The sequence below is a fragment of the Camarhynchus parvulus genome, chromosome 5 (assembly GCF_901933205.1).
Source record: "Camarhynchus parvulus chromosome 5, STF_HiC, whole genome shotgun sequence".
Lineage (NCBI taxonomy): Eukaryota > Metazoa > Chordata > Aves > Passeriformes > Thraupidae > Camarhynchus > Camarhynchus parvulus.
The window spans coordinates 55,097,637-55,116,703 of record NC_044575.1 but is presented as its reverse complement, the minus strand read 5'-3'; the positions used below and the strand labels follow the sequence as shown (position 1 = coordinate 55,116,703).

General features: G+C 37.8%; 1 protein-coding gene across 2 annotated transcripts in view; it reads right to left on the bottom strand.

Moving 5' to 3' along the window:
• Window positions 1-19,067, bottom strand: part of PPP2R5E (protein phosphatase 2 regulatory subunit B'epsilon) — a 69,910-nt gene that overhangs the window by 21,898 nt on the left and 28,945 nt on the right. For both annotated transcript variants that reach the window (XM_030948569.1, XM_030948570.1), the window contains exon 3: window positions 7,297-7,493. In XM_030948569.1, coding sequence (XP_030804429.1) covers window positions 7,297-7,493 — 197 coding nt within the window. The remainder of the gene's footprint in view (window positions 1-7,296; window positions 7,494-19,067) is intronic.

Genomic DNA, 19,067 nt, shown 5'->3' with positions numbered 1-19,067 from the left:
CACCACTGCTTGCCTGAATACAGTCTTTCAGGGCTTAATATTATGTGCCTTCTTTTGCCCAGAAGCATTACTTTTGACTTGGCTGCATCAAAATGAATGAACTACACTGGATTGTGAACACAGTCAACAATCCAGATCACAGGCTGGGGGGAAAACAGTTCTTCTCATTTTCCCTTGACCTTTAAGTCTTCTAAAAATTCAATCAATAACCTGCAAGAATTTAGCTCTGGATCAGGGCTCCTGAACTTGTTAGCTTACCCTCACCCACTTCAGTGGTGGTGGCAGCTTCCATCCATACAGATGAGGAAGCAGCAAACCTGAGATCCTTGGGCAATGCTTCTCTTGGCAGAACTACAACAGGAGTGAGTTTGTAGGAGAAAACAGCTGGAGCTCAGGTGCAATGTCCACACCATGGGTGGTTATAGAGGGAGGAGCTGCTTTCTTGTGATATCTTGCACTGGAAAAAGCAGTAGCTATATTCCTGCAGTGGATGTTTTTCCCAAAAGAAACCAAATTTACAAACCCTGAAGCTTCTCATAGAACCACAGAATGGTTTGGGTTGGAAGGGACCTTATAGGTCATCTAATTCCTATCTGCCCTGCCATAGGCAGAGACACTTTCCACTAGATCAGGTTGCTCTAAGCCTCATCCAACCTGGCCTTAAACAGATCCAGGGATGAGGCAGCCACAGCTTCTCTGGACAACCTGTGCCAGCGTCTCACCAAGTTAACAGTCAGGAATTCCATCCTAACACATAATCTGGCCCCGTCCTCTTCCAAATTCAAGCCACTACCATTTGCTCTCCCCTTCCAGTTTAAAGCCACTACCCCTTGTTCTAATCTTGTTCACTCTGACAAGAACCATGGTGGATTATGACACTTGGGATGTGAATTAGAAGTGTTAGCTCAGCCCCCAGCCCTGGGTACAACCTCCTCCCTGCTGGGGACTGGAGCTCTGCAATTTCACTCGAGGTCACCTAGACCCAAACTGTATCTGGGTACCCTACCAGTAACCCCATTCATCACTATCTCCCTGTAACTAAGTTTTCAGATGATTCAATGGGAAAATAATTTATTTAATGTGTGCCAAGGTAATTCTATAATACAGTCTGAAAATCATAGCAGTAGCTAAGTATCTTGGTCAAAATAAAGCACAGTACAAACAGGAAGAGCCCCTCACCTCTAGAGCAGGCAGGAGATCAAGTGAAAGCCTGCCAATGAATGAACCTGAACTCTAGACAGCATTACAAAACTCATGCTGTCCTGGACTCCAAACTAAAGAACAAAACATACAATTCAAAACTCAGGAAAACAATCCCTCAGAAGCAGATTAACGCTGTGGCTGTCGGTAGACAAAACGCTTTAAAGGTACTTAAGAGGATGGCACAGCCAAAATAGGGTGTGGGGATGTAAAGGTCCTTCAAGTAAATAAATAAATAAATAAATACAGCTAAAGTGCTTCTTGAAGAAGAAAGTGTTTTCCCAGTTTTTTTCTCTGCTTCAGACCTAGTCACTGCACTGTTATGCAGAGAGAGCCTGACAGATGCAAGGCCCATGTAACCAACCACAGCAATAATGGATACAGGTAAATGTAATTACAGACTGTCCAGAAAAATTATTAGGGACAACTGCTGCAAGAGGAGCTGCCTCCAACTGATTTTTTGAGAAGGGCACAAAACATCAGAGCCTCTTCTTTTAATAAGCATTGTACATTTAATATGAGCTAGGAGTATAAAGAATGTGAGCAACAAAAACATCTAACAAAAGTATTTAGAAAAATGCATAAAAGAAATCAAAGTTAGATTCTTTTCTTGCTTCTACAGAATTGCTAACCCTCACATTAAAGAAAAAAGAGCAGAATGTAAAATATTATGCGATTTTTTATGTGGTTTCTTTTTAACAATAGCATGTTTGCTCCATTATGGCTGCACTTACATGACAATTTTTAATCAAAAAACATGGTGGAGGGAATCAAAGGACATTGCATTTTCCTTCTAGCATTTCAGATGGCTTCAAAATCTGATCTACTTCCACTGACTCAAGTTAAGTTCAATATTAATTCCTAATATTTTACAGAACTCCTGTACTTATGTAAGATTCCCATTAGAAAGGGATATGATTTGTCAATTCTTGTGAGAGCATATGATTTCATAGTTTTCCCTTAAACTCAAAATTACATTCATTTTATATTTTGAAATCTAATGCAAGAAGCAACAGGAACATACACACGGTTTTTTTGTCAAATGAAAAAGGTAAGACTGAATATAGGTGGATCTGCAGAAAAATCTCTATCCAAGAACATTTTAATACAGAAACTCTGAAGATGTCATACTTAGTCACAAGACACAGCTAAAGCTATAGAAAATATAAAAACCATAATGCCTATGAAGTCTAACAGCTAGAACACTTCCTAAAAATAGTTTCCTCAACATACTAAAAAAATCATGGCTTAGCAAGATATTCTTTATGTTTAACGGGTCTGTCACAAACAAACTCCTGAACAGACTCTGCCCTCACATCTGTTGAGACAAACCTGCAGTAAAAATCAATGCAATCTCTCCAGATTTATGTCAGTAGAAAGAAGAGAAGGAAAAAAAAACAAACCCAAACCAGAATCTGACCTTTAAAATGCATTTTTTTGTGTTTATTTGGGTATTGATTTAACCAAGTTTCTTTCTCTGTGTTGCTTAACACGGCTTCTACACCACATGACATCTCCTATGATGTTTCACTTGGGCTGTACAGAAATTACAGTCTTATTTTACTCAATTTGCCATTACAGAAAAGATAAAGATGACAATGGGAAGCCAGAGGCATTTCAGCACTTAGAAAAGAGAACAAAGTATCACTACTCCATTCTAAAAGATGGATCTGAAGAGAGTTTCATTAGCCATCTCCTGTGGGCTGGCAAACACACACTGATGTGTAAACGTCAGGGCCCAGGTCTACAATTTCTAAAGAAGAAAGCAGGAGAGCTGAAAGGTTGCTCACCAACAAAGAGATTCATCCAGACTTCTCAGTTTAAAAGCTTGTCATTTTTTTTGTTCATTTTTCAAATTAAATAGATGAGTTTCCTCAATCTATGTCTTAACATCCATAAAGCACAAACAGTTCTACCACATACACCCTTCAGGACACCACAGATAAAAACAAACATTTATTTCCTTCAACTACCACTGCTTAATCTACCAGCAAAAATCAGCATCATTAGTTTAAGCCTCCACATTTTGCTCAGACAGGAATAAATCTTAGATTAAGTGTCCAATTATTGGCTCATAAAGTCCTATTACTGGCATTTCCTTCTTAGCAGAGTGTGGCTTAATTGGCAAGGCCATTTTTCCTAAGATTTGCCTAATTCTAAAGAATGTCATCTGCCCTTCTGAACAACACATCAAACTGCAGGGGAAGCATGCTGAGCAACCCCCTCCTGAATAAATCTGTTCAGCTCATGGCCATTACCACAAATCCCAATTCCTTTCCCCATCAACTGATATTGATGACATGGTGAGGCCTCTGCAACTTGCTTTGGTGGTCATTAGGAGATTTTGGTTTATTTTTTTTTAATAACAAATAACATGCCAGACATCATATCAAGCTATAGAGAGTGGTTTAAGGAAGCAGATTTGCACACAGGTTGACAAACAGCCAAGTGGTTTCACATTTAGCTATATACAACATCATATCACATGCTCAAGAGAAGAAGATGAAAACATGTGATGTTACAAGCATGCATAAAGCTTTTAATGGCATACATTTTAGATGGTTGGCATGAAAAACATCTCTTAAGTTATCTGGCTGCCACAAATGACTTTTTCAAACCCTTATATTTTAGAAGCAATTAAGAATTTCAGCTCTTCTGAAGAATTCTACTGGCAACCTTTTCCTAGCCTAGTATGTCTAGAGCCAAACATCTCTTGGGTCACTAACAGAGATCATTAACGTACACATACATTATAAAACCTTAAAACAAAAGTCTCTTCCACAGAAATTACATTTTCAAACATTTTAGATGATTTAGAATAGAAAACACTTTAGCTATTAATCCTTCTCTATGAATACTAGTAACTTTAAAAAATACCAGTTTTAGACTGGTGCACCTTTTTTTTTTCTCCTGCTCCTGGATGATGTTAAAACTCACAAAAGAACTTTTCCCTTCACCTCCAAATCACAGCAGCCCAAAGGGACAAGCAGGAAATACTAATTCTCAGATTCATAAACACTAAGCATAACAGGGTAGAGATCCTTCAAAGGGACATAAAACACCTGGGCTCAGTTTTGATCAGTTTTAAGATCCTGGTCTTTCAATCAAAACACTCCCATGACAATTGTGGCAGGCAGGCAGTGGGGATGCTAATTTGGTCAGGACATAGATATTGCTGTTTTCTTCACTACCATGACAGGTCTGAGACTGTCAACGTGACAGCTCCCTTGTGAACCCAGCTGCAGACTTTGGTGAAAATCCCCAAAAGCACATGAAGGTGGTAGCTGCACTTGTGAAGTGAACTGTGCACATTTAAGTCTGTCTCAGTGCATGATTATGGGCACAAAACTCCCTGAAACAAGAACATGTATTTACTGCAAAGAATAAGTTACACCAAAAAGCAGTACTTCAGCACAAAGTGACTAATGCCATCTCTTCACCAGGCAGTATGTGCTGAAAACTTATTCTGTATCATATTAGGAGAAGAACTATCTAGGGCCTGTGTGACTGTTCTCAAAGCGGTGAAGAAGTCTTGCTTTTATAGGCAAAGACCAGCAGGAAAAACCAGCATTTTTATTAGATAGTCCATCTACAAAAAACAAAATACCTGCAAGCCTCGAAAGCCCTGGTGATGTGGTTTAGCAGAAACACTGCAGCAGCATTCACTGGGACCATCAACAGGAATCATTCATGCATCTGCTATGGGTTCACCCCCATAAATTCAGTATCACAGCACTGCATCCTGCTCCCATGGAACACAACCACCAAAGTGGTTTTCCAGCAGCACATGCACCCAAAACACCACTGGTTGTGACAGGCACAATCAGGGGAGTCCAGCTTTCAACTGCTTACACCTTCACCAAAGCTCAGGTGGCTGTTGCAGGCTGGAGTTTCACCCAAAATCTAAATTACAATTTACAATTGTATTTACTTAAATTTTTCTCAGGAAATTCTTAAGGAAAAAAAAACATGTTCACTTCCTTAAACACTTAGGCATCTTTTTACTTGTTATAAAAAAATCAGGTTTGGGCAGTCAGGGGCCACTGGGTAGCCAGACACAGGACATGAGAATATTCACAGTCCTCTCCTGTTTCAATATCCCAGCACTGAAGAGGAAACAGCCCGGGTTCAGCACCATAAATGCAAAGTAGAAGAAAGCAGAATGAAGAAGGGCATGACGCAATAAAAGAAAAGATGAGAGAACAGATTTCTATCAAAAAGGATCTAAGGTGACACTGGAATTTCTTAAGCACCATTAGTAAATACCTATGAAATCCACTGGAAATATTCTGGCTGTATCTTTATTTCCAGTAACTCCTCCATATCATAGATACAGACTACATTTAAGGAAATTATTCAAAACCATGCTTTCCAAACTCTTTAGGCAATACATCATTTCCTTAAGTTAAAAACTGTTGTGTGAATCAATAAAAATGACTGCAGGGACAGTAGGACATGATACCAAAGGGATTTTACTTGGCTGTTCAAGATCACACTGTTTCATAGATTATTATTTATGATTCAATTTGAACCTCATAAACAATTACAAATCAAATTCTTCTTGCTTCCTGGGGCCCAAGCTAAGACAACACTAACTTGCAGAGTTTTTATTCAAGAGATGTTGATGCAGTAAACAACTATAACCAGTGTCAACCCAAGAATACAACCTCAGTAACAGAAATGCTATAAAAATTACCAAATTCTCTGGGGGATGAGTTTGGAGGCATCTACTACACACAGAAAAAGTTCCCTATTTTATTGAAGTTATCTGTGCATCAAACATCCTTTCTAGGCAAAAGGTGTGATATACTCTGTTCATCACAAGGGGTACACATCAGATTAAACTAACACATGCAAACCATTTAGATACTGCAGTGAAGCACCAGCAGAAAAACTGAGAAGAAAAAAAAGTCATTCTGTATTCTGCCTGGTATTTTAATGGTGCATGACTTCACATTCTGAAGAAATAACACAGCAAGCAGCTCATTCACAAGACTGGTCCAGTGCAGAGGTGAGGGAGAAGGGAAAGAATCTGAACTCATAATTATAGGCTTCCTGACAATGCATACACACAAAGAAGCCATATTAAGATTTTTTCATACACCCTTAATTCTGTTTTTTTTTCCTTCATGATTAACTGCTTGATGGTTCTGTCACAATTTACAGCTATTTTTAAGTACTACAGACAAGCAACACAGCATGTATCTGCGTGTCAGAAAAGAAGCAAGGAGCATACACAATGCAATGCAAAAACTATTCATGTTTTTCTTCTTACAGCACATAGCCAGTGGATTCCACAATCACACAGTACTGTTAGGAAACTGTCATGAACAAATCTATATTGAATTAATTGTTTTCTCATTTAGAGAACAGGTTATAAGGGTTCTGTTCAGTAGCACAGAACAAACATTTTAAAGCAGTGATTGATTTTGCCAGTTGCAATGAACATTCTTCACCATGCAGCATCTGGTACTGTTTCCATTTTTACAATGAAAACACTATGATTTAACAATTAATATATACAAGGTATGGCTTTATAGTGGAGCAATCTTGCTCACTCCAACAGCACCTGCAATGAATCCACATAATCCAACCATGAAATCGACACAACAGATCTATACAACACTTTTAGCATTTATTATTTTAAAATTATTATCCATGCATACTTTAAGGTATCTCTACCTAAAGCAGACACCTGAGAGCTTGGAGAAAGTTCAAGTTCTCATCTATCTCAAGATAGATAAGAAATTTGCAAAAATTATTCCATTATTTATACTGGGAGGAGAGGGAAGATAGATAGGAGGAAACATGAGGGACTCTGATTTAATGGCTGCTGGCTTTCTCTATCAGGAAACAATCCAGGTTTCCTTTCATAATTTGTGACACTATAATAACCATAATCTCCTTGACTTTTATTAAAAATACATAAAATTAATATTTTTGGCATTGGAGAATTATCCCCAACCAATGTCTATTAGCAAATCCAAGCCAAAGGCATCATTTAATCCACCTACTCCAGGGTTCAATTTTGCCCACAGTGTGTAACTGGAAGTGCAAGTGGGTTTAAAAAGAGACCATGAGAAAGAAAGAACTCACCATTCTAACTACTTCAGGGTAAGTCTGCTCTGTCAAACAGCCTCTGCTTATTGTAATGTAGTCCACCAGTTCATTAAGAGTGGAGCGCTTGTATTCTTTCATTTTAAGGTCTGAAAGCGTGTCCATGAAGTCAAAAATGACACAGCACTGTTGAAGTTTCTTTAGGAACAGTTCAGGCTGCTCTGAAGATGGAACGTCTATGAAACAAGAAAGGAAATCTTTGTGAGTCTGGCATCTTATTATACAAAACAGGATTTCTTTTTGAAGATCAATTTCAAAGGAAAGCAGCATTCATACAATTCTTGTAAAACAGAGCTTAGATTAACAAATGAACCACTTACAGGAACTGTATTGCTATTGTGTGTTTGAGATCTTGAACATATTGTAGAAGGAATTTAATCATCAACTGCTATGAGGAAAATAAAGTTGACCAAGAAAGTCCAGGCTGAAGTAGAGAATGGAAACACACCAGCACACAAGACTTAATTTTACAATAAACAACTACTTTGACTGGAGGCTGGTATTTACCATCGTTAACTTCAACTCCAAAGAAGGATGAAAGAAGTGTCAAACACATCAAGCTTGATTAATTTGTATTTCTAAAAACACCACACCATTTATAACCCTGTATGAATATACATGAATACATATATATGAACACATAGCAAGGCCATAATTCCACAAACAAGTTTTGAGTTTCAATCATTATTCCCATATTGACACTTCCCATAGCAAAATCAATTTCACTGAAACATAGTGAGGATTTTTCTCTGTATTGTGAACACATAACATACATCAATAGGAACATTTTCACAAAAAATATTATGTGCTTGACCAATAAAGTAAGCAGAACTCACTACTTTTGCTCTGTTTTCTTAATTCACAGCAAATGAAAAGACTTAATACAATAACAAAAGGAATGTCAACTTCTTAGTTGTTGGTTACTTTACCAAATGCTTCAAAAGAATACAGAGGCAGCTTCATTTATCCAATGTTGATGTACACAAGAGGATAGCAATAGCAGAAATTTGTAGAGATGAAATCCACATTTTTACTCTAAAGGTCTGTCCTCAGACTAGGGAGCTTCCTTTGAACTACCTGGTTTTATTTAGGCATCAATGCCTGCCTCAGCACCAAAACCCATTGGTTGACATTCCTGATCTCACTTTAAAGAAAAGCTTTAGTAGTAAATAATTTGTGTTTATTTCTTAAAACCTGGACTTCTCAAAGGCCAATCTAAGATGGAACTTGTCACTGCTCACACAGAATAAGTCATAGTAAGGAATACCTGGCAAATGCTAGAAGGTGTTAGTAATTGTATGGTACTTTTAAGTAGTTTTAAGACTTAAGCACCACAAATCTGTTTTGCTTAAACACAGTACTTCAATTTAATTAAAACCAGTGTTTAAACGCAAAAGAGAATAAACATGGATTGCAGTACAAATAAAGATGCAACAGTTTCTTCAACCTGTTTTTGTTCACAGCGCTGAAGTAGCGACAGGATTCAATAGGGAATCTACATGGGAGAAGAATCCTCCACAAACACCTCTGGAATACTGAAGGTCCCAAAACCAGGCACCCTAAAGCCATTCCCCTGGCCAGGTCTCTCTCACACATTCAAACAGTCAAAGGAGGCAGAGCTGAAACCTAAGATGAGCCAAGGAGACAGAGAAACTCATTAGCCTTCACCCACAACAAAAAAGATCACTTCTATACGCGACCTTTCTAAGGTTACAGCCCTACAGGACATAAAGGGCCTGGGGAAGCACAGTTCTGTGACTGCTCTCTTGACTACCTGCCTTCAAATAACAGAGAGATGAATGCACTTCATAATTCACTGTTATTAACAAGCAGGCAACAGTTAAATGATGAAACATTTCTTCCAAAGACAGCCTTATACACGGGTTGAAAAAAAGAAAAAGAAAGTGCAATTGGTTACTTTCCAAAAGCTTTATTTCTAAAACTTACACTCTTTCTTCTTTATTACACCTATAATGCACCACAGACCTTGAAAATATTTAAAAGGTATCAATACAATCTATGTTGCTGCATGACCATAATGGGGTTTTGGTTGCACTGCTCTACATGGCTTTTACATGTTTGTTTTGACCAACAAGGACATTATAGTTAAAGAAAAACAGGCTGAAATCAAGTGGAATCCATTAGGATACAATTCAGCACAAGTTAAAACCAGACACATATATATGACTCAAGATTACACTCATTTTAAGCAGGGTTCACATTAAATAAAAATCTTTAAATTACTAAAGCATTAAAATAAGTCATAAATGTTTGTTTTCTTTTTCTTTCTCCTGTTAAGTATCTGGAGGTGTGGGAACAAAACAAAAAATATAATTACATTCTTCTCAAGAAAACCACTGTAAAACCCTTCACAAAATTCATGCCAGTCTGACTACATCAACAGGCCATATGAACCATAGGGGAAGCTAAGAAAAACCAAACCACAGCCAAGCAAAAAACCTCTAAACAAACAACAAAAAAACCTCAAAGCCCCACAGAATAAAACCCCACAAACCAATTGTTCTGGTCATATCTGCTTTTCTTTAATAAGCAAGTTGCCACTCACACTAGGGAATGCAACTCTTAAGTTTCACTCATTTTTCTCAGTGTTCCTGGAAATCTGGGGTGCCTTGGGAACAGGGTAATACCTAATGCCAGAGGTTTTTTGTACTTGGAAACATTGGAAGTATATGAGAGTAAATATGCTTGAGAAATTAGGGGGTCCTAAGACAAGAAAAAGGATGGTACAAATAAATAAAATCAGTATTCCATGTTCCCAGCCTTCCCACACAGACCATGGCACTGGCTGGTTTGAGATTCTGGGATGAGGGGGGTCTTTTTCTGGTATTTGGGGCACATACCTGCAGACTCCACAGCAGAACTCCTGAACTCCTTAATGCAGCAGCTTGGAACGAAACACACAGTTCCCTACAGATGTTCACAGCTGGCTGAGGAAAGACAGCAAACCCTTTTCTTCTCAGCAGATACTCAGAGCTTTCAATGAATTTTACTCCCCATGCTAACACACAGCCACACATTTAGGTGCCAAAATTTAATAACCTGCAATATTACCATTGCATCTACTTTCACATAAAAGAACAGAAAATTGAGCAACCACTCTAATAAATCTGTGTAAATACACATAACACTTTAATAACCTATAAAATAAAATTAAAGTGACACTATTAAGTAGCATGTGTGATTTATGTCAAATACACAGAGGAGTATACATTTATTAAAACCAAAATTTAAAGCAAGATAAATTTCTGTTTGGGTGACTGTGAGAACTCTCCTCATTTTCAGGTCTTTGCTACAATTTAATTTTCAGGCCTGTCAGTTTTCTCTTCAGCCATTTAAAACTGTTCAGAGCTTTTGAAATACAGTGAGTATTCACAGACTCAAAGGAAATCGGCTTAGTGAAAGCATGTACTAGGACATCTGAATGCTGATTATCAAGATGGAATCAGAGCTTTAAAGTCAAGTTTTTATAAAGTTATCAGAAAACTGACAGAAAGTGCTATAATATTTTTTTAGACACGGAGCAACACTTTTCACTGCAAGGGTTGAAATAGTAAAATGGCTAAAGCAATTCTGTTTTCCTCTTAATAGCCTTTTCCCAAAATAATCCTAATCCAACCAGCCCATCCCTTCTCATCAGTCTCTGCCTTCTGCATCCTTTTATCAACTAAAGACATAAAAATCTGATGACACACTTTTATTGCAAGTCTCTAACAGCCATAAAAACATACAGATGTAGTATAAACGTTAATGTTTTAATTAAAGTCATTTACAAGTAATTCATTTTGGATTATAGGAAACAAACTATGCACCAGAGAAACTGCATGCAGGGAAGTGAGCTCTGGCTCTCCTCTCCCTGGCAAGTGAAAACCAGATGGGGGGAGAACCTGGATCAGTTCCCTCCTGCACCTAATTTTGCAATGAAGGATCCAATGCTGGGAAGTGAAGAAGTGAAGGTGTAGGGAAGCATTGAGCTGCTCAAAGCAGCATGATAAGTGTGAAGAAAAGCCATGGGACTGCAGACACAGGGCAGTAAAAATCAGAATGAAACAAGACAAAATATGCAGATTACATATGAAGTATTCAGCAGAACTAGAGGATACTCACACATGCTACCCTTCACCCACATATGCATTATCAGAACATTTATGAATCATTAAAATCAAAATGCTCTCAGAATAAGTATTGCTTCCAGTATATACATTACTGGTATTCATTAGCATAGAGAATTAGCATCATCTTCTTGTATGATAGTAAAAGCAAACACCACACTAAATACAAAAAATAAAAACACATACTAAAACCCAAGTAAGTCCAAAATGGGGAAGAGAGACTAATAGTAACATTTTTATTCACATTAATTTTAAGAACTTCCTTATAATGTCCCAACATCTGAGAACTCTGCAATCACTCCACCTCTAGGATTTCCTCTTTCATTTAAGTTGCAAAATCTCAACTTTTCCTTCTGACTTAATAGCAAAATAATTCCTCAACTCTTCGTCAATTTTCGTATCTTCCAGTTACTAAGTAAATCTAGCACAATTTTTTTTCTAGTTAAGCAAAATCTCCTTGTGACAAAAAAAATCTTCCAAACCCCAAACAGCTCCCACTTTGCTGCCACTCACCAAATCACATTAAATACAGCCAAGTACTGCATCAAGACCTACCTGCACAAAGGGGGCAGTGGTGCATAAAACTGCTACAAGCTAACACTCACAAATCACTGTGAAGATTTTATTATGGAAGAAGTTACCTTTCTAGTCTTCATTCCAACAAACTGGCAAATTTGAATTTGAAAGCCTCTTGGTTTTCTTTGAGAAGCTGACTTCAAGAGACCCAGCTCAGAGCTTTCCCTAACTTACAGTCCTGAAATACAGAACAACCACGTGTCTGTAGGTCACTTTTCACAGCAGAATATTGGTCTTAACATTCCAAGAAGTACAAATGTTTGCCCTTTTTCTTAAACAAACACTTCTTGAGAAAAATAATGACTATCCTGATTGCATTGATTTAATTTTCCTAACCGGCTGTCAATACTATGAATGCTTTGCCAAGTCAGTAATCATTCATTTTTAAGAGGTGCTTTTCTCAAAGCTGTTTTCCCAACCCATTCTCTAGACTTAATAATTATACAGGCAGGGCAGCAGTTAGGCACTGTGCTTCAAATACGTAAAATCTAACCAGTACAATTATTCACACAGCAATAAATACAGTGGGACAAACTCAAGCTGACTTTCCTGAGTGAAAACACTCAAAGAAAAAGCACAACATTACCATAACCATTTCCAGCACATTCAAACTGCATGATTAGAAATGCAACACAGGACATAATCCACCAATTTCCTGATAATCACTGCCTCTTCAGCTAATCTGTCACAAAATTGAGAATTATTTCCCTGGTCATAAATTTGCCCTGACTCAAACTGAGCAAATTCGCACCAAGTGGGAGTTTCCTGGGTAGTTCCACAGGGATCCTGGATCCACAAATGCCTCCACTGCTTGTAAGACTCCTCAATCATTTCAGAGATATTCAACAAACAACATTTACTGGGGTGGGTATTATAAACTCAGTGTAGATCTAACATATCATTCAAGTGCCTTGATGGGGTAGCATTAGAAACAACACAGGGTACTCCTTAACAGATGTATTCTTAGTCATATAAACTGCCCAAATTTTGTAATGTAGATATATTAATCAAAATTATGCTTTACTCACATATGTGGTACCTCAGGTTTCAGCCCCTGAATAGAATAATATGTGGATGAAATGCTATAAATTGACAATAAAAAGAATTTAATAAACCATATTTTTCAAAATTGTACTTTTACACTTTATGAAGTTTCAGTTGAACCTTTTGCCTATTTCCACAGCAGGCATGGTGCAGGCAATAATTTAATTTAATTTCTCTTCACTTTCTTATAGCTCAATCCAGAGCTACAGCAGGCAAAGTTTCAAGGAAAAGCTTCCTTTGGGCTATGGTTCATTAACCTGCGACCAACACTTGTCCATTCTCACCAGTGATGTCTGTGCTGTGAACATCTTTCAATTTGGAAGTGAACCAACACTACAAGCCCGATTGTCAAAGCTATTTATGAGCCATAACAAAACATTATTCCATGAATACTGGCTGCAAAAGGTCTGTGTTAGTGCAAATTGACACTGATGATGTGCACCCTCAAGTGAGCAGAGAGACTCCAAGGGACCTGAGGTTTTACAAGTTTGGGTGCTCTCACTCATCACTGACCTACACGAGGAATCTGTTATGAAATAGTTACATCAAACATCTCAGATAATGATATGTAATCAAGGAAATACATGATGGATAGTGAGAATTCCTGAGCAATTAATGGAAGACAAGACTGCCAGGGTATTTTGGTACACCAACTGGTGTCCCACAAAAATAGCCTCACGAGGTATTTGGTCTGTACATTATCAGTCCTTATGCTTGGACTGATAATCACCACTCAGCAGAACCGTGTCTCTTCATAATCAGGCAGCAATATCTTCGTTTTTTGGGTAAACTGACAACATTTTCAACATTTCCCTATTAGTTCTTCAAGAACTGGGATGAGTTTAATGAAATAACCCCAAGACAGTCAAGGTTTACCTATTCTACATACAAGTCCATTCAAGCCAAAAATGATCCAGGCCAAAGAAGGTAAAAGAGAATGTAAGGAAAAGTATTCAAATGACAAGATTTCAGAGCAAAATTGATGGAAAAACAGCAAGTAGATGACTGTACAAAAAATTTCAGATGAGATGGAAAAAACGCAAAGAGGCTGTGAATTTTATGAGGAGGGTAGACAGAGGGAAGTTAAAGAAGGCAGGGAAACAACAAATTATTAAAAGATCAGGAGAGAGAGAATGAGGTAGAGCAAGAGACTTGGAAGATGGAGGAAAAAATGTTTGGAGAATATGTACACAATGAAAGTAGAATATTTTAAAAGGAAAAAAAAAGTAGTAGCCCAAAGTGGTTAAGCAAAACAAGAAAGAAGGAGTTAGAGGTTAGGGGCTGGATTTGATTAAGCAGCCACATATCTGGAGGTTCTTGACACTCTGACATCTTTAATATATCCAATTGCATTACTTGGGGTGAGTGTGCCTAGACATCAAATTAACACATTTTAGCCTCAGGCTGATCAAAGGTTTTGTAGGTTGCTTTTGCTCTCTCCCCCCCAGTTTTTACTAATATTTCAAAAACAATTACTAGTAATTTCTTTTTTTTCCAGGAAGGCAAGTAGGCTGGCAAAAACACACATAAATATGAATTCAATTCTCTAAATTGAACACACGGCATAAAGTTCCTAAAGAAGACAAAAATACTTTGCTGAAACACTGAGAGTTACTGCGGCCAGTTTCTTGGACTGACTCAAGTTTTTTTTACACTGGTTCAGAAAGCTCATGCCAGTTGTTTTCAGTAGGTTTTTACTGAATTGCACTTTCAAAGTACAAGCTACTCTTCACTCAGCCAAGTCACTGAGTTTGCTGAACAGTCACCAGAGAGAGCTGGTGCCAATGTCTGTCCTGCCTCTTGAAAACACTGACCTGAGGCAGACAAGAAGTTATCAGGATACCTTTGCCACACACTTTCTGCCCTATAACATCCAGCATTACACATGAAACACTTAATTGTTACTTTTCAAAGTTTTCTCCAAGAAGGGGGGAAAAAAAGTGCAATGGATTGTAAATGTTCTTTATTAAAAGAAAAAAAAAGACAAAAAAATCCCCACTGTTTCTTTTCTAAATTCTACTTGTATATAAACATAAGCATCTTTCAGTTTGGTTTTTTGTTTGTTTCTTGGATGGTTTATTGCTTCTGGTTTTTTTCTGACTCCAACCTTTTAACTAGCCAGATGTATTAGAAAAAACCAAACCTGGGAGACATCCCTAACACACAGTAAACTCAGCTCATGCTTTGCAACTCCCTGAGCTGTTAGAACATTCTCAGTGTAAGATCAAAATACCACAAATTCAGAAGATCTCCTGAATTTTAGCACCATGCTTGGTTACAAGCACAAGACTGACTCTTCATGGGAAATCCTTGCAGCTGGTGAGGCTCCAGGATTAGTCACCAAGTGTTATTCCTTCCACCTTTGCTGAGCCCTAGCTGGTAATGCCTCCAGCGCAGAGCCCTCCACCAGCTCCTTTCGGCCCTTACCAGGAGGAGCTGCACATCAGAATTAAAGTTTTTCTTCAGACATTTGGACAGCAAAAGCTACAGGTAGAGCAAATGCAAAGTAAGCTGAACTTACCTATGTGCTCAACTCCTCTACCCTAAATCACATCCCAAAGAGCAGAGGCAGGAACACCACGTAAACAAAGCCGCCTCATTTTCCAAAGGATTTCTCAAACATCCAATAAAGAGCAAAGCTGCACAATGGTGGCTTAATGCTCCATGGAAATCACCCTTACCTTTAAAATCCCTAACAGTTCTTCCAGGTGCTTTTCAGTGTATTTTTAATTGCCTCCTCTCTAGGACCCTGCCATCCTACATCCATTCCGAAGTTCTTAGTAGAGCACTGGAACCCAAAACATCAATAGAAACACCGAGTCTCAGCTCATTATTTCAACTTGGTCGTGCTATGCTCAAATCTCTTTTATCTCATACTCGTTTTCTGTTAATTTTAGAGAGCATGATGGATTGCATTGCAGCTTCAGCTTTATCTTGCTATAATGTGTACAGTTTTTTTCCCATTGTAAATTAATGGCAATGTTATGGCAAAACCAACCATTTAAAATGAGTAGGACCTTGTTTCTAGGTCTCTTAGATGGCAAAAAATTTTAAATGTTTACAACTTCCAGGACACTAAGAAACAAACCTTCGCACAAACCCCACGATGGCCTCCTGACCTAAGACAGAAGGATCCTTAAGAGGATTATTGTCTTTCTTTTGATAAGATTCTTACCAGATCACAATTTTTTTTCTGCATGACATGAGAGGCCTGTGCTCCGTAATGATCATTAAATATAAGAACACAAACACGTCACAGCAATCTTACAGTTAACTTCCACCCTAAATGCAGTCACAAGGCAGTCCAGGATTTGCATTGCAATTAATTTCTTCAGTGCATTAAGTACATAATGAAATAATGATAAAATTATACATCTGTACATGCTTCCTGTAAGAATGCAAAAATTGTGTCTTGCTTAGTAAGTGCTCTGAAACTGCCATCTGTCCAAATAAAATATGCAATATTCATTTTGTTTCAACTACAGAGCTGCTCTATGAAATTCATACAGAAATGCCCAGACACTTGCAAAAAAGCTTGAATCAAGAGCACAGGAAACCCAACTCATAACTCTTATCCAAGCAGGCTCAGAGCAAGTGCCAGAATTGTTGCTTTGCTTGATACTGACCCACTAATTTATCCCAGAAGTTACAGGAATTCATTCTCGAGTGAAACAGTAATTATGTGAGAGCTGTTCTACATACATAATCCAATGTCTAAGAGCTCAGGCTTGTATTTTAAAATATTCACATTTATTAGCTTAAATAATATACATACATATAAAATATACATTTCTATAGCCCTGTTTATACATTGAGAAGAGTTTAATTGAACCCTGAAAACATGATTTCCATTCTCTTCTCATTTGGCAGTATAAATTTAGTCAGCAACATATTCTACTTTATGCTAATTTACCACAATAGTCTCCCAACATTTTCCAGTAATGTGCTACACAACCCAACTGTTTGCTCTCTCACTCCCTCCACAGAGGGGACAAATGTGTGTAATGCAGTAAAGATTTTATGGAACTGCACATCATTAAAGTACTATGTTTGTGTAAGAAAAGAAGCCAGGATTTAGTAAACATGCCCCAAAGTTACGACAAAAATGCAGAAACAAGCTGGGAAATCACTATGAAGTCCCCAAATGGACACAGTGAAAGCTCAACTTCTTAGACATTCTTATTCTTCTCTTTCTTAAGAATGGACACAGTGAAAGTTCAAGTTCTTACACATTCTTATTCTTCTCTTTCTTAAGAATAAGAGATATTCTTATCTCCTTCTTTTCTGTATAAGCTCCAGTGCGACACAACAACAAAATCATGGGGTTTAGCCTTCATTATTAGTTTTTTTTTAATTCTAGTTTCAGCCTACTGAGATGTCCAAGATGAGAATCAACAAGCTGGACTCAACGTTATGCCAGAAGCCAGCTGGGGTTGCAGGGATGCTCCACCTGCAGCAGCAAATCCCTGGGGGACAGCAACCCCCGTGTTTGCTGAGCACAAGAACAAAAACCCCTGCTGCATCCCAGCCATGGCAAACACAGGAAAACTTGAAGGTGCAGCCTGATCTGCAGGCTGGGATAACAGACACCGTCACCTGTGAGCCTCACACTCTGGTATTCAACACCTTGTGCCAATAACTCAAACAACTCACAGGGAACACCCTTTTTCATATTGCCAAGCCCAGCGCATATGTCTAAATGACAGAAAATAAATATATAAATCGACTTTGTTTTGCTTTTGCAATTGCTGTAGAGCTCTCTCTGTGCACATTCCCTGGTGCACAGAAACACATTGCTGTTCTATAGCACTTCTACAGCAACTTTTTGATCTTCACATTATTCAGTATCTGGAACAACTCAGCAATAGAAGGGAAAAACATGACATTTATATAATACCCATCTATAACCTGTCAAGTTAATGTGCTATGCTGGGTATTTTATGTTATTATGTATTATCATTACATATGTCTAAGTAAAAATAACAGCTATTCCTTTAGAAATAGCATCTTGTCCATCACAGAATGGCTCAGCTCAGTTTCAAAGCTATGTAAATGAGAGTCATTTACTAGTAATTATCCACCTTTAGAGTCTATCGCTCTGTTATACCTAAACCAGGTATTTTTGCTAAAACTTGCAAAATTGACTGACATAGACTATTAGGCCACTTTTCTCTCTTTTGAACAGAAACTTTTTATTCTGCTTCTTGAACCCTAATGGGATAGGCATTTTATCTCCCTAACATGGTTTTAGAGAGCAAAGACCTAATTTCAGAATATTTAAAATTGTCAAAAGAACAACCTTTATCATAACCTTGCACTAGGCATGATGCACATGGACCTTTTTTCACAAGATCTTTACCTCTCACCTCTTCAAAAACACTGAAGAAAATAATCCAGGGATTTTTAGGCAGAATATTATCCACCTGCTTGTGTGCAAATCCATCATAGGGGGTTTTGTCCCTCATAAATGCTGTCTGCTCCTAGACAGACAAATATATCTGATGACCAGTGGGCCTTGGCACCTGAATTTCTATAGAAGTTATTTAAACTCTCTGCAATATCATTATCAGTCTACAACAGCATATTGCTGTTAAAAATAAATATTTGACCCATATCAAATTAAAAGTTCTGTATTAAATTCTCAAGAACAAGTCTGAGAAAATAAGAAGCTTTACAGACAAGGTTATGACATGCAAGTAACACAACCAAAGCTAGAGCTCTGCTGGGCTTAGAGTCACTTTGCAAAGCCTTCTTAGTTTAGACTGTTACAAATATTAACCAGACATAACAGTTTAGGCATTAAATATAATTAAAACACTTCCTCTGTGGTTACCAAACAATACCCTTCATCATTAACTGCTACCCTCTCTACCTCTTCCAAGCTGCTCATTAGTTCAGTTGCTTCTCTGTTGAAGATGATAAACTGAAATTAGCTTTCCAGCAATACTTATCGCCAGCTGTGCTGTGGTCACAAACTACATCTTGAAGGTGGGAAAACTG